The sequence below is a fragment of the Balaenoptera ricei genome, chromosome 1 (assembly GCF_028023285.1).
Source record: "Balaenoptera ricei isolate mBalRic1 chromosome 1, mBalRic1.hap2, whole genome shotgun sequence".
NCBI classification, from domain to species: domain Eukaryota; kingdom Metazoa; phylum Chordata; class Mammalia; order Artiodactyla; family Balaenopteridae; genus Balaenoptera; species Balaenoptera ricei.
The window spans coordinates 16682573-16697491 of record NC_082639.1 but is presented as its reverse complement, the minus strand read 5'-3'; the positions used below and the strand labels follow the sequence as shown (position 1 = coordinate 16697491).

The window sequence follows — 14919 nt, the reverse complement described above, 5'->3', positions numbered from 1 at the left end:
ATAGGTGAGCATAAACGAGGGTATGCACCCAGAGTGGCTAGAACAGTATCTGGTACATAGCAGGAGCTCAGTAAATGCGAGTATTTTTACAGGAAATGAAGGCTATTGTCATGTCACATGGGGGCACTTAGACTGGGCAGAGGTGGGAGTCAGGCAAAGCTTTCAAGATAAAGTGACTTTTAGGCTGCAAAGGAGCTAGGAGAGGGAGGAGGAGCATTCCGGGGGAAAGAATAGCTTCCATCTTCTGCAAAGGCCTGGTGATGAGGAAGTGCAAGGCATGTTCCTGGAGCTGAACTTGGAAATTTGTCACCTTGTCCTAAGCTTCCTGCAGGGCTGTCCTCCTTATTTCCTCATGCCCCCACTCCAGGGGTACAGGGGGATATAGGGGTCATGTGAGAAAAATGGAAATGTTTATTCCTTATTTTTAATGTCTTTTAATTTTATTTTAATAAGATTCTCTGTTCATTTTAACAACAAAGATATATTGAATGGAACTTATTTGTTCAAGAGGGGCCCATGTTTGGGGTATTTAGACAGGAGGAGGGTGAGAGGTAGGGCCTGGGGACCAAGAGCCCCGGGTTCAAGTCCCCTAACTCACTGTAGGGCCTTGCAAGTCACTTCTGTCTTGGCCTCAGTTTTCTCATCTGTCACAGGATTCCAAGAGAACGAAAATAATTTTAAGACAAGTTTCTCACCACATTTTTTGGGGGGAAGCAACTCCTTAGACATGCCCTCTGCCTACCCCAAGCCCCCTGCACCTCTGCGGGCACCCTCCCCACACTCCGCGGGCCCCCGGCCAGGTGGTGAAGGCTGTGGCCCTGTGCTCAGTTGCAGCGGAAGCGGCACATCGGGAATGACATCGTGGCTGTGGTCTTCCAGGACGAGAACACGCCCTTTGTGCCGGACATGATTGCATCCAATTTTCTGCATGCCTATGTGGTGGTGCAGGCCGAGAGTGGGGGCCCCGATGGCCCCCTGTACAAGGTGGGTGATCTCGGAGCTTCCCAAGGGCATCAGCCACCATCCCAGCCCCACCCTCACTCACTGTGAGGCTTCTCTGAGCCTCAGTTTTCCCAAATGTAAATAGGGGGACTGTCCGGAGGGCTCTGAGCCCCCCTCTTGCTCTGATGATGGAGGAGTCCCATCCTGCCCTCTCTGCTCCCTGAAATCCCTCCCCTCAGAGAGGCTGGTTACCCTCCTCCGCCCTTTAGCCTCCTCCTTCTTCTCCATCCTCATGACTCCTGAGACCCTCCACCCCTTCCCACCTCTCAAGTTCAGGACCAAGGATGGAGGAGCCGAAATCCTGGGGTTCACCCACCCAATCGGCAGTCACTGAACCTCCCCCACCAAGGGGCAGCCCTGTGCCCAGCACAGGGCAGGATAGGGCGGCGAGTCAGTGGTTTCTGGCTGGTGTGGGGACTCCATGGGGACAGCTGCCCTCCCTTCCAGGTCTCCGTCACTGCGAGAGACGACGTGCCCTTCTTCGGGCCACCCCTCCCGGACCCTGCTGTGTTCAGGAAGGTGAGGGGCAGCCCCCAGCCCCCTGTCATGGGCAGAGCAGGACTAAATGGGTGGGGGCTGAGAGGGTGCACATTCTGCTGTACGAGGTCCTGAAGCCCCACTGTGTGCCAGGGCAGCCGGCCTCCCCTAACTGAGCAGCTGGGGCCTGGCTTTTCTGTTCATCTTGATAAAAACTGTGACTTTATTTTACAACGTCACAGAACAGACTATATCATTGTTTTACATTTTGTATAGCAGACTCTGTGGCCTTTCCTCATTTCTGTTGTCTTTTTGACAATTTCAACCTTCTTCTAAAATGTTTGGGGAGAGGGGCACACACCTCTCTCACCTCTCAGGAGCCCTCACTTTGAGCCTTGGCTTCAGCCCCCCCCAATCCCCCAGACTGACGCAGTGGGAGACCCCAACCCAGCTCTCCCGAGGGGTGGGCAGCCATGAAGGGCTCACAGGTGCCTGGGCTGGGGGGCTGAGCCCAAGGAGATGCCCTTCTGGGAGTGAAGAGGGCAGCCCCCAGGCCCCAGCAGAGCGTGGCTCAGGAGCCCCAGCCCCTTGTCTCTGTGTTCGCCTGACCCCCCTTTCTCTTCTCCTCCACGATGGGGGCTCCCAGGGGCCTGAGTTCCAGGAATTTTTGCTGACAAAACTGATCAATGCTGAATATGCTTGCTACAAGGCAGAGAAGTTTGCCAAACTGGAGGTGAGTATGCGTTCTTGGGGTTGAATCCCCCCACCCCCTAGAATTTCAGTCCCTGGGGAGAGAAAAGCTATGTTTCAGACCTTGGCTTTAGGGAAGGCTGCCTGGGGGAGGACAGATTTACAGATGAGCAGCGCCAGGGTCAAGGCAGAGGAAGTAAGGGTTCATAAGGAATGCTCAGGAGGGTCTTGGAGGTAGGCGGGCTGGCACAGAGGACGCAGTGGAGGAGGGGCGTGGGGACATGAAGTCAGATCTTTGAGGGGCCACGTCGAGCCCTGGGGGCTGCCTGTGCTGTGGAGGGGCCTGAGGGAAGCCGTCTAGGCTTCTGGAGCCCACGCCCACTTCCCACTCAGAGAAGGTGGCCGCGATTGCAAATGTGGGAAGAAGGGCTGATCCCTGGGGTCTCTCCTAACGGCCCCGCCCTGGCCCTCAGGAGCGGACACGGGCCGCCCTCCTGGAGACGCTCTATGAGGAACTGCACATCCACAGCCAGTCCATGATGGGCCTGGGTGGCGACGAGGACAAGATGGAGAACGGCGGCGGGGGCGGCGGCTTCTTCGAGTCCTTCAAGGTGAAGAGCAGGGGTCTACCTGGGTGCGGAGGGGGACGGATGTGGTTGGCTTGGAATCTGGGCACGCGGTTGGGCTAGAGTCGGGGGATGCCGTTAGCGACAAGGTGTGGGGGTGTGGCTAGAGGCGAGCTCACATTGGAGGTGGAGTCGGGTGGGGGCGTGGCTCAGGGTGGAGTCAGGGGTGGAGTTAATAGGCGTGAGCTCGGGCTAGGTGGGCACGCAGCTGGGGTAGAGTCTGGGTGATGGTGAGCCTCTGGGTGGACCTGGGCTTTAGGGTGGGCTTAGACTTGGGGGGGCTGTATGGTCTTGGCCTGGGGTAGAGCTTCGGTTGGGAGTTGTAAGGTGGGCTCTGGCTGGGGGAGGAGTTGATGGTCGGAGGCGGGGCCTAAGCTTGGGGGTGGAGTCTGCCTGGGAGCTGTGCTGAAGGTTGGAGCCCTCTGGTGCCAAGGGTGGTGGCTCCCAGGTCAGCAGGCAGAGAAGAGAGGAGGAAGCCTCTGTCCTGACCGAGAGAAAGAAACAGAGGTCAGGGAAGGGACGTGAACGAGAGGCCATAGGAGAGGGACCTGGTCTGCATGACCTTAGGCCGTGTGACCCACCCTGGCTATCTCTGGTTTAGCCTAGTATTGAGAGCACAGACACCTTGGGTTCAAATCCCAGCTCTGCCACTTACCAGCTTGAGCATTCTCTGAGCCTCAGGTTTTTTATCTGTTGTTTAGGGTAATGGCAACTTACCTCATACAACTGTTGAGAATTATTTGTGAAGCAGTTAGATCAGTGTAATCTAAGTTAAGAAGCAAAATGCAAAGCCCTGCCCATCTACCTCAGCAACTACCATCCAAAGTGAGAGGCAGAGGAGGAGAGAGTTCCTCTTCCCCCCACAGGGCCTGGACTCCCCCAGGGCTGCAGGTCCCCAGCGGTGGCCTCTTTGCCACTGTGTCCTCCACCCACAGGAGGAGGACTGCCCATCCTCCAGGTGCCCAGCAGGCTGGTGGGGCCTCATCTTTACCCCAGGGCAGGCCACAAAGCTGGAGGTGTGGGTTTGCATAAGAGGATTAGCCCAGCTGCCCAGGCCTGCCTTGGGCTGAGGCGAACAGAACGTCTTTGAGAAAGAGGCTTGAAGAGAGCCCTGCCTCTGCTCACTGGAGACAGGGAGTGGGTGGGAGGAACATGGACCTGGGGTGTCTTCTCTGAGGGGGGGCTCCAGTGACCCCACATCTGGTGAGTGCTGGATGGTGGACCGGGCTTAAGTTACAGACTTTCTTAGAGGCAGCGGAGCCCACGGTCAAGGGTTTGGGTTTGGCATCTGGATTCCAGACCCACCTCTGCTTCAGTTTCATCACGTGTAAAATGGGCTTGGTGGCAGTGCCTGCTTCCTGGGCGGATTGAGTGAGAGCAAATGTAAAATACTCGGCCCTGAAGTGAGCATTCAGTGCAGATTGACTGAAAAAAGCAAGGGAGGGAGGGAGGGAAGAAAAGCAAGGAGGAAAGCAAGCCCTAAGAGACGCTAAAAGGAGGGAATTGGGGTTTCTGGAGGTCTCTCTGTGCACGCTTTTGCTCATGACCCAGCGTCTTCCGCGGTCTTTACAACAACTGCACAACAGGTCATGAGGCTCAGAGGCTCAGAGGTGTGGAGTGGCTTGCCCAAGGTGACCCAGCAAGTTGGTGGCAGAGTCAAGGCCCACACTACCCTTGGCACATGTGGACCTGACTCTTGTGTGGTCTCATGGGAAGGGACTTCCTGGGGTCACTGAGAGTGGCGTTGGTGGCTCCTGGGTTTCCCCGAGGGGGTGAGGCCTTATGAAACCCCTGCCTCCACCTTCGCAGCGGGTCATCCGGAGCCGCAGCCAGTCCATGGATGCCATGGGGCTGAGCAACAAGAAGCCCAACACCGTGTCCACCAGCCACAGCGGGAGCTTTGCACCCAACAACCCGGACCTGGCCAAAGCGGCTGGAATAGTGAGTGCCCTCCCCCAGGGGCCCCACCTCCCCCCGCTGCCCTGCTGTCCGAGGGCTCATCCTGGGCTCTAGGCTAGGTCTAGCCACTGCTCTCCATGGGGTCAGGTGCCCAGGCTGTGACACTGGGATGCTGAGAGCCTGCAGCCCCCTCCCCAGCTCCTCGGCCCGCCCCACCTCCTGGCCCCTTATTCAGCTGTGTCTGTTCTGGGGCAGCTTCTGTGTCACATTCCTTATGAAGCACCTACTGTCTGTCATATGCTGGGGATTGGGCTGCTGTATGGACACCTCCTGTCAAGCCTTGAGTTTCTGGGAGCACCTATTGTGTGTCAGGCTGTGGGCACGCACTGTGTGTCAGGACCTGGATTTCTGTGTGAGCATCTGCTGTATGCCTGGCTCTGAGATGCTGGTGGGTACCGCTGTGTGTCTAGACTTGGGCTGCTGTGTGAGCACTTACTGTGTATTAGGACCCAGGTTGCTGTGTGGACATGTACCTTGTGAGCATCTACTGTGGGCCCGGCCCTGAGATTCTGTGAGCACCTGTTGTATGTCAGATCCTGGGCTACTGCGTGGACCTAACTCTGTAAGTGTCTGCTGTGTGCCCAACCCTGAGCTGCTGTATGAGAATCCACCATGTGTCAGGAAATGGACTGCTGTGATAAGCCCTGGGTATCAGTGAATACCTTCTCTGTGTCAGGAGATGAGCTGTGTGAGCACCCGTTACGTGCCAGGGCCTCTGTGGTTGTGCCCACATACTGTGTGTCAGGACCTGGGCTTCTGTGCGAGCCTCTCCTGAGTGAGCACCTACTGTGTGATTACTTACTGTCTGCCAGGCTCTGTGGGGTTCTGCTGCTAATACTCAGGGGGTGTGCTGGGCACAAAGGATGAATAAGGCCTTCAGTTGTGGGCCAGTCTGCTTTCCGCTGCCCAGTGGTCACCCCCCAGCACTGCACCTACCGCTCTGCTGCCCCTTCCCCATCCATCTTTCCTTCCTTCCTTCCATCCACCCGTCCTTCCATCCATCCATCTGTCCATCCATCCATCCATCCACCCACCCACCCATCATTTACTGACTGATTGCTGCATGCCAAGCAAGCCCTGTGCTCAGTGCTGTGAGGCTGTGTCATGTGGCAGGAGGGACCCCCTCCACCCCACCCCTGCCCCATGGGCTGACCTGGCCAGGGAAGCAGGGCGAGTCCTCTGTGTTCCAGCAGTCACCAAGCCCACTGTCACTGGAGGAGCAGGCCCACTCTCCTCCAACCCCAATTCACTAGCCACTCCCTTCCTTCCCCGCCAGAGTGGCCCAGCCTCCTGTGGGTGGCTGTAGAGGGGCCCCAGGGACAGGGCCAGACCAGCAGCACCCACCGTGGCAGTAACCAGACCCATTTCTGTTTTTGTTTTTGCACAACTGTCCCCTCTCTTCATGTTGCTTCCTTTTCCTTCCGCTCTCTCCTCTTTCCTTGTTTTCCCTTCCCTTTTTCTCTTCCCCTCCTCCACCCCCTGCCTCCCTCCACCTTCTTGCACGTGTGTATTCTGTCCTCTTGCACCTGTCTTTTTACTCCCTCTCGTCCTCTTTCGAACTGTTTTCGCCCTTGATTTTCCCTTTGTGCCTGCCCCTCCCTCTCCGTCTCTGTCCGTCTTGCTCCCCGGGTCCATTTCTGTGTCTGTCTCTCCGTGTTTCACTCTGCACCCCTTCTCATGTGACTGTTTGTCAATCTCTCTCCCCTGTTCTCTCTGTGTCTCCTCCCACCTCTTCTCTCCTTCCCTTCCCCGGCCTTGTCTCTCTCAATCCCCTGCCCCACTCTCTTCTTTGTCCCTGTCTGTGTCTGTCTGTCTTTCCCTCCTTTCCCTGTCTCATTTCTCTGTGCCTCCCCCGCCCGCCATCTCTGTCTCTCTGACTCTCTCTATGTCTGTCTCTCTCTCTCTCTCTCTGCTCCCACCCTCTGCTGCTTGCCAGTCATTGCTTATTCCTGGGAAAAGTGCGAGTAGATTCGGACGCCGGGGCAGTGCCATAGGCATAGGAACCGTGGAAGAGGTTGTCGTCCGCGGGGCCGCCGGCTCTGGAGGCTGCCTGCACGCGCTGTTCTCTGCTCGCTCTCAGGATGGAGGCCATATTGGGGACGTTGCCCCCCTCCCCCCGGGACAGGCCCGAGGGCTGGCAGGATGGAGTGCCAGAAGCTCTGATGGCACTCAGCACCTGCTTTGGGGCCTGGCACCTGTGCCAGTGCCAGTGCCCCCCCCCGCCCACCAGGGGCTCTGGCCCTGCCCTGGCCCCTGGGACTCTGGCCCAGTCCCTGCCTTTAGGATCTGGTACCTAAAGACCCTCTGTCCAGCTGCACGTCCCCCAATATCGCCGGTTCTGCATGGAGTGCCATCGCCCTCCTCTGCCCTAACTCCCTGTCCCGACCATGAATTGGCCTGGGGGTTTCTGCCCATCTGTGCCTCCATGGGGCCCACCTTCCCGCCTCCCCAGAGAAATGGGGGACATGCTTCTGGTGCCTAGGGCATCCCACCATAGTGTATGTGTAAACTGGGCCGGAGGGCGTCTTTCAACTGCTGGGCCAGAACCTCCCCCAGCCAGTTTGGAGATTCCGAGGTGTAGCAGGGGGCAGGGGCTTGGGTTGCCTCACCCACTCTCTCCCCACTGCCCGTAGGCTGCAGGTCCCATGAAGTCCTGGGGGCAAAGAGGCAGCAGTCATTCTGAGGACTTGGCCTCCTCCAGTCCCAGCCCAGAGTGGCTGTCCAGCTCCCTCAGGCTTCTGCTCTTCTCCTGGACTAAGATGCTGGGTCCAGACCTGCTGTGTGACCTCAGGGGGGCCTTTGCCCTCTCTGGACCTGTTTCCTTATCTGTAAATTAGGACGGTTCTCTCTGGAGATGGACAGTTCTCTCATTTTTCTTGCTCATTGTCTCTGCTTCAGGGCCTGGGCAGCAGGGCCCCAGGGTGGCATGTGGGGGGCACGGGGGCTCCTGGAGCAGGTGGGTACTGAGTTGGGACCTCTCCCCGCAGTCACTGATTGTCCCTGGAAAGAGCCCCACCAGGAAGAAGTCGGGCCCGTTCGGCTCACGCCGCAGCAGTGCCATCGGCATTGAGAACATACAGGAGGTGCAGGAGAAAAGGTGGGTGCAGCAGAGGGGGTGGGATGGCGTCCTGCGTCTCCTCTGGCTCCCCCCGACCCCCATTCAGTGGCAAAGCTCAGCAGGCAAGATGGAGCTCCCACCCTTCTCCCCCTCTGTCCCCACCAGTGACAGCTACATGGTCAAGTCCCTGCTCTGCGTCAGGCACCAGGGCCAGCTTGTCACCTAACATGAAGCGCTATCATCCAGTCCCAGCTCTGCCGGCTCCCAGGGGGTCACACCTTGCACATCAAGGAGCCATAGGTCAAGGGGTCAGGGGCCTGCCCAGGTCACACAGCTGGTGAGGGGCAGAGCTGGGATTTGAGGCCTGGTCCGTGGAGGTCTGTAAGTGCATCTGTGTGGGCGGGGTGTGGACAGCACACCGTATTACCAGCAGGGAGCCTCCGGGAAGCAGAGGATAGTTCCTGGGTGTGAGTCCTGTCTCCACCACACTGGGGCTGTGTGACCTTGGGAAAGTCACTGTACCTCTCTGAGCCTCACTGTCCCAATCTGAAAAATGGGGATAAGAGCACAACCAACGGCATGGGGCTGCTGCGGGAGTGTGTGCAGTGCATGTGAAGCAGGGAGCAGGTACACTGAGGCCTCAGGAGTGGAGCTGGCACTGTCCTCAAAGGCAAGAGAGCCCAGAATCCCGTGAATCCAGGGTTCGAGTCTTGGCTTCGCCATGTCCTAGCTGCGCGTCCCTGAGCAGGTTCCTTCCCATCTCTGGACTCTAGTTTCCTTATCCATAACAGGGTCTTAAGTAGGTGCTCCTGCAGCACCTGCCCCCTCCTTGGCCAGGCCAACCCAGGAGCTGCAGGGACTGCTCTGGGGCTGGCCCCTGAGGATGTAGGGTGTGGGTACGAGGCAGGAGGCACCCATGACCTCCTCTCACCACCTGGGCCTCCTTCTACGCTTGATGCCAGGCCTGGTGCTGAATCCCCCCACTGCCCCCATGTGCCCCGCAGGGAGAGCCCCCCGGCTGGCCAGAAGACCCCAGACAGCGGGCACGTCTCACAGGAGCCCAAGTCGGAGAACTCATCCACTCAGAGCTCCCCAGAGATGCCCACGACCAAAAACAGGTTGGGGCTCGGGGGCATGCTGAGCCGGGGGGCTTGGGTGTGGTGGGCCCATTCATTCTACCCCCTGTCTGGGCCCAGGCCTGCCGGGAGTGTTGACACAGCCCTACTACGGCGTCAGGGGGCCTGATTACTCTCCTCGGTCCTCCTTTGACACACACCCACTGAGCGCTTTGTGCATGCCAAGCTCTGCAAGACAGCAGTGAGCTGGACATACACGGCCCCTGCCTTGTGGAGCTGACAGTCCAGCGTAACATAACCTAATAAGCTACTTGCAGATAGTGATGATAGAAAAATAAAGCAGAGGATATGATGAAGAATGGGTGGGGGTGGGGCGTTAGGTGGGTGCTCAGGGAAGACATCTACCAAGGGGTTTTAAATTGGGAGCTGAGTGAGGAGTCAGCCCTGTTAGGTCTGACTTACAGTGGCATGGCAGAGGGAAGAGGGTTTCAGGTAAGAAACACGGCGAGTGCAAAGGCCCTGAGGCATGCTTGGTGCAGTTGGAGCTGAATGAGTGAGGCTGGGCCCAGGCAGACACCGGTAGTGGAGGGGATGAGGTTGGAGAGGCGGGTGGGGGCTAGGTCACGGCTTTGAAGGCCATGTGAGAACTTTGAGACTGGCAAGGAGGCTTTGGAAGATTTTAGTTAAGAGGGGTAGTGGTGTTTTAACAAGCTGATTGTGGTCACCATGTGAAGGCTCTGAGGGTGGGGGCAGGAGCAGAAGCAGGGAGGCCAGCCAGGAGGCTGTCCCTCCGTTCAGTGCTTATTGGCTGAGCCCCTTCTGTGTTGGCTGCCGGGGGTGAGGGGGCTGTTGAGAGGACCCGGCCTGGGCTGAAGAGTCAGGCAGGTGAACAGAGAAGCAGGAAAGGGCGACAGGGACAGGGAGAGACAAAGCTGAGCAGAGACGGTCATTCCCACAGCAAGGAAGAATCAGGGAGGGCCTCCTTGAGTAGGCGACCCCTGGCTGGTTTTTGAAAGGTGAATTTACTTTCTGGGATTTGAGGGAAGGAGTGAGACTCCAGGCAGGAGACACAAAGGCCCTGAGCATGGGACAAAATTGTGAGAGAGTTAAAAGAGAGTAGACTGTGGAGTTGGAAGGCCTGGGTCCTACCGGTTCTCCCACCTATGGCTGCGTGACCTCAGGCTGTGTGCCCATCCTGTCTGTGCCTCGGTGTCTGCTGCTCTGTAAGATGGGTCTAATAATGATAGCAATGAGATAACTAGGGTAAGAGCACTTAGAACAGTGCCTGGCACAGAGCAAACCTGCACTAGATGGCAGTATTGTTGTTAATAGTTATGATTGAACATCCAGCCAAGGAAATTGGACTTTATCTGGGGCATTGGGGATCCAGGAGAAGAGGGTATCGAGTAGGGGAGGGGCATGATAGGATCCACGTGTTAGGAAGGACAGTGGCATTGGGGAGGCTCAGAGGCCCAGGGAGCTATAAGGGGCCAAAAAGGCACCTGGCTGGCTGCAGGCTGGGCCGCCCTGGGCCAGGAGGGCAGGGGCATGGGGTCTTGGCCCAGGAGGTGCCCAGTGTGGATGCTGGCTGACAGGACGCTATCTGTGGCAGAGCGGAGACAGCAGCTCAGAGAGCAGAAGTGCTGAAGGACTTCTCCCGCTCCTCGTCCAGTGCCAGCAGCTTCGCCAGCGTCGTGGAGGAAGCAGAGGGTGTGGACGGGGACGATACAGGCCTGGTGAGAGGCCCAGGGAGGGGAGGTGCCCCACAACGGCCTGAAGGGGGTGCTCTTTGGTCCCTGGAGATGCTCTGGGTGGAAGCATGAGGCTGGGTGTGGTTGAGTTGTGATCAAGGGACTCAGCCCAAAGGAGTAATGCAGACTGACCTTCCCTTACTCTAAAGCCTTCCATGGCTCCCCAGTACCCCCCACAGCCCAATCTCTGAGACCATTGAAGATCTAGCCCCTCCCTCCCCAGCCTCGTCTCTTACCGCTTCAGTCATTCTGCCCTCCTTTGCAGTCCCCCAAACCAACCAGGCTTACTCTACTTCTGGGCCTTTGCACATGCCATTTCCTCTGTCTGGAGCACTACCTGCTTCCTCCTTCCCACTTTGTCTGACTGACTCATATTCATCCTTCTAAACTCAGCCTCATATCACCTCCTCCTGAAAGCCTGCCTTCCTGGTCCCAGGGTGGGTTAGGAGCCCCCTTTACACTCTCATAGACCCTGGGCTCTGTCCTTGGAACCTGTCTGTCATGCTTCACTCAACAGTCCTTCGGCGAGCGCTGTTCCTTGCCACACCCCGTGCCAGGTGCTGCATGGGCAGAGGGGACAGTGCAGACCAAGGCCCTGCCCTGTGGGGCTTGTACTAGTCTGGAATTGTACTAGTCTCTTCACAGCCTGTCTCTCCTCTCAACTTCAAGCTCTCGGAGGGCTGAGACCTCTCCTGATTTCTCTCGGTGGCTTGGCCCACGAGAACATCAATAAATGTTTGCTGAATGAATGAATGGGAGCGCACGTGTGCGTGTGCATGCGCGCGCCTCGGTCTGTGTCTGTTCCCACTCTGTCCTCCTTTGGTCCCCCCTGGGGCAGACATTGCTGGGCCCTCATCCTCTTAGCAGGGGGGCAAGGGTGGGGGGTTGTGGATTGCAGCGGTGAGGGGGCGGTGAGGAGGGGAGAGGGGAGCCAAGCCAGTGCCATGGCCAAGGGCTAACCTCCCTCTTTCTCTCCTCCCCCATCCCCAGGAGAGTGTCTCGTCCTCGGGGACGCCCCACAAGCGGGACTCCTTCATCTATAGCACGTGGCTGGAGGACAGTGTCAGCACCACAAGTGGGGGCAGCTCCCCAGGTACTGGCCAGGGCCAGCTTCCCCCGCCACAAGCAGGGCCAGTCTCGTGGTGGGCAGGGGACAGGGCTGGGCACAGAGGGTCAAAAGCAGTTCTAAGGCCCCAGGTGGTGGGTGTGTGATGGGACTGCCCCTGACATGGGGACAGTGGGCTGGTCATCCAGCCTAAGGCGGTTGGTGGCTTGGAGGGCTGGTGGTTTCCAGAAAGGCCTTGGAGGATGATGGGGGAGGGGGTTAAAGAAGGGAGTTAAGGGTGGGAGTCCCAGAGGGAGGGGCTCGGTGGGGTTGGGGAGCATTGGTGCCGACCGCCCATCCATGCCCCCGTCTCCCTGGTGCCTCCCCGCGGCCAGTGAGGTGGCTCCCTCCTGCCTCCCTCCCCAGGCCCCTCTCGGTCACCCCACCCAGACGCCGGCAAGTCGGGGGACCCTGCATGTCCCGAGATCAAGATCCAGCTGGAAGCATCTGAACAGCACATGCCCCAGCTGGTACGCACAGCAACCAGGGCCCTGGCCACGGTGGGGACAGGTGGCCTGGAGCCTGGCCCTGTGGGGAGCCCTACCTGGGAGGGGATTGGCTGTTGGAGAGAGGCATCAAAGCAACCAGGGGTCCCCAGGGATGGGGGCTGGACCAAGGGGCCCCCTTAATCCTGGAGGGGTTGGGCTCGTCCAGCCTGGGCACAGCCAGTGACTTCTGCTTGCATGTGTCTCCCATGTCATCTGTCCTGTCACCTGCATTGCCGCCATTCTCTGTGTGCAGGGCTGTTAGCCAGGATGCCCCTCTGAAGGTGACACTGAGCAGGTCAGTACCAGCCCTCAGCTTCTGTTTGGTGGGGAGAGGGTGGGGGTGGGCCGACTTCTCTCTCTTCCTCTGTCGCCTCTCTTGGGTGAGAGCTATGTATCTAGGTTTGAGTCCTCTGCCACTCAGTTGCTAGGTGACCGTGGGCCTCAGTTTCCTTATCTGTACAATGGGGCTAATAAATGCTGCCTCACCTCTGCCCATGAGTTTCTGGGAGGATTTGATTGGAGCCTGAAAGGGACTTGGGAATTGTTGGGAGGGAGGGGTCTAGGGGGTTCCCAGTGGGATGGAAAGACCCAGCGCCTGGAACTCCAAGGGTGGGCCCCTTCTGCATCTGTCCCCCTGCTTCATGGTGCCTCCATCTCCCTTTACCCTGCAGATGAGGCCGCAGAAGCACAAGGTGAAGATGCTGTGTCAAATCCAGGCAGACGGGACCTCTGCCCCCGAGGCCAGCACCAGCCTGTGGGCTGCCCCTGGCCTCCCCAGCCCTCCTCCTGGCCCACTGTCTGGGCTGTCTCTGCAGGGTGGAGCCATCCAGACCTGGGAGTGGGGAAGCTGCTGGCACCATCCCCACCCCCTGGGCTGGGGGGCTGGCTGGGGCAGGGAGTGGTCACTTGAAACAGGACTCCAGGCCTGGCTCATCTGTCACCCCTGGGTGCTCCTCTGGACTCAGGGGGAGTGAGCTGGAAGGGGGGATTGAGACATCTCAGTGCACACAGAGCCTACTATGGAGGCCGTGGGGTGTGACGTGTGGTAGAATGAGCACTGGGCTGGGAGTCCTAAGTCCTAGCTTTTGATTTGGGTTCTGCTCTGTGACTATGGGCAAATCACTCTCCCTCTCTGGGCAAATCACCCTCCCTCTCTGGGTGCCTCTGCTATAAATGGACAAGATTATTTCAGAGGTCACTGAAGGCTGTGAGTCCATGCATCTGCCCCAGAATGGAGGATTGTCGTCCCAGGGACCTCCCATCACCCTACCCTGCTTCTTGGGGTTCCTGGGGCCCCGGTGGGCCAAGGGGCAGGGAGCTGGCTGTGCCCATTGCCCCTCCTGGACCCTCAGTCTCTACCACAGATCTGCCGATGCCCTGTCCACTGCCTCCACGACAGACGAGTGACCCGCTTGTGGGGGAAGTGGGAGCTACCTGGCTCCTCAGCCAGCACCCGGCTTAACCCCTGCCTTCCCATGCTCCTGGGCACGCCGGGCCGAGGGGTCTCAGCTGGCCTAGAGTTACGGGCCGCACCTTTGCGCCACCCTCACCCACCATGGAGGGGGAAGCCAGGCACAGCCCACATCCTTGTGTGTGTCTGTCCACACTTTTTAGGCGCCACGCCAAAGGCCAGCCTTCCGGCCCCAACACCCATTTTGGAAGCCCCCCGTGGCCGTGTGTATGTCAGTAACAGTTGTACAAAATAAATTCTATTTATCGCTATTGTACCCCGAGTTGGATGTGGCTTCGTGTGACCCCACCCCCCCACCTGGATCAACCCGACAGATCTCAGTGGCACCGTGGTGGCGGGGGAGAGCCTATTCACCCCCGAATCAGAGCAGCTGGGTCTGCGAGCACCTCCAGGGCCAAGCCGCAGGCTCCATGACCACCAGCTGTGGCTTCCCCGCCGTGGCCCTGCCCTTTCTTCCACCTTGCTCCCCTCTCCACAGGGAGGAGAACGTGGCTTTGAAGGTCCAATCAGGCAGACCTAGATTGGAGTCCTGCCACCATCTCTTAACTCTCTGAGTGGCACTGAGAAACTTACAAGCTTCTCTGAGCCTCAGTTTCCACTTCTGTAAAACAGAAGCGATAGTACCTCTCCCAAGGGTTCGTCATGAGGATTCACTGAGCTGGAGCATACGGAACACCTAGCACAGCGTCTGGCACCCCGTGGGTGCTCAAGGATCGGCTTTCTTCTCCTTTCCTATGCCCAGTGAAGCTCAAGGGTTTCCCCTATGTGGCCACCTGGGGGCGCCAAGGGATTGCTTACCCAGAATGATGGGGGTGGGGAGATGGCGATGAATCTGTCCAGCTGCTGGAAGGAGCTCACAGTGCAGAGCGGTTACAATAAAGGGTGACGAATGCCCTGGCGGGGGTGGGGGGCGGGGACGAGCATGGGGTACAGCCTGGCTAAGGGAAGAATGGGGAAGACTCTGGAACAGTGGTGCCTGAGCATCGTGGAAAGGCTTAGGATAGTGTCCCTGGGGGAGCGAGCTGCAGGTGCAAAGGTAGGAGGCGAGAGTGCTGCTTGCAGTTGGGAAGGGAGCCAGCAGTTCTGAATGATGGGAAGGTGATGATGGAGGGGCAGGGAGATGGGGCAGAGATGAGGCCAGAGGTCACATGGCCTTGGGTGCCAGACCAAGGGGCTAAGGCTTTATGCTGAGGGCAGTGGGGAGCCATGGAGGATG

At 58.5% G+C, this 14919-nt stretch overlaps 1 protein-coding gene across 13 annotated transcripts in view; it reads left to right on the top strand.

Annotated features, from left to right (window-relative positions):
• The window catches only part of RAP1GAP (RAP1 GTPase activating protein), a 51284-nt gene extending 37325 nt beyond the window's left edge, over positions 1-13959 (top strand). For 5 of the 13 annotated variants that reach the window (XR_009501093.1, XR_009501108.1, XR_009501106.1 and 2 more), the window contains 13 exons: positions 829-984; positions 1450-1521; positions 2126-2212; positions 2643-2780; positions 4605-4736; positions 6691-6768; positions 7742-7851; positions 8817-8930; positions 10501-10624; positions 11630-11732; positions 12080-12214; positions 12486-12527; positions 12904-12950. Coding sequence is in view for 5 of the 13 variants with exons in the window: in XM_059915546.1 (XP_059771529.1) it covers positions 829-984; positions 1450-1521; positions 2126-2212; positions 2643-2780; positions 4605-4736; positions 6691-6768; positions 7742-7851; positions 8817-8930; positions 10501-10624; positions 11630-11732; positions 12111-12214; positions 12904-13206 (1521 nt within the window). In the remaining 8 variants the exon portion in view is untranslated. Of the gene's footprint in view, positions 1-828; positions 985-1449; positions 1522-2125; positions 2213-2642; positions 2781-4604; positions 4737-6690; positions 6769-7741; positions 7852-8816; positions 8931-10500; positions 10625-11629; positions 11733-12079; positions 12215-12485; positions 12528-12903 lie in introns of all 13 variants that reach the window. The other 8 variants (XM_059915499.1, XR_009501103.1, XR_009501096.1 and 5 more) reach the window with 8 other exon arrangements.
• Positions 13960-14919: the final 960 nt, after the last annotated feature.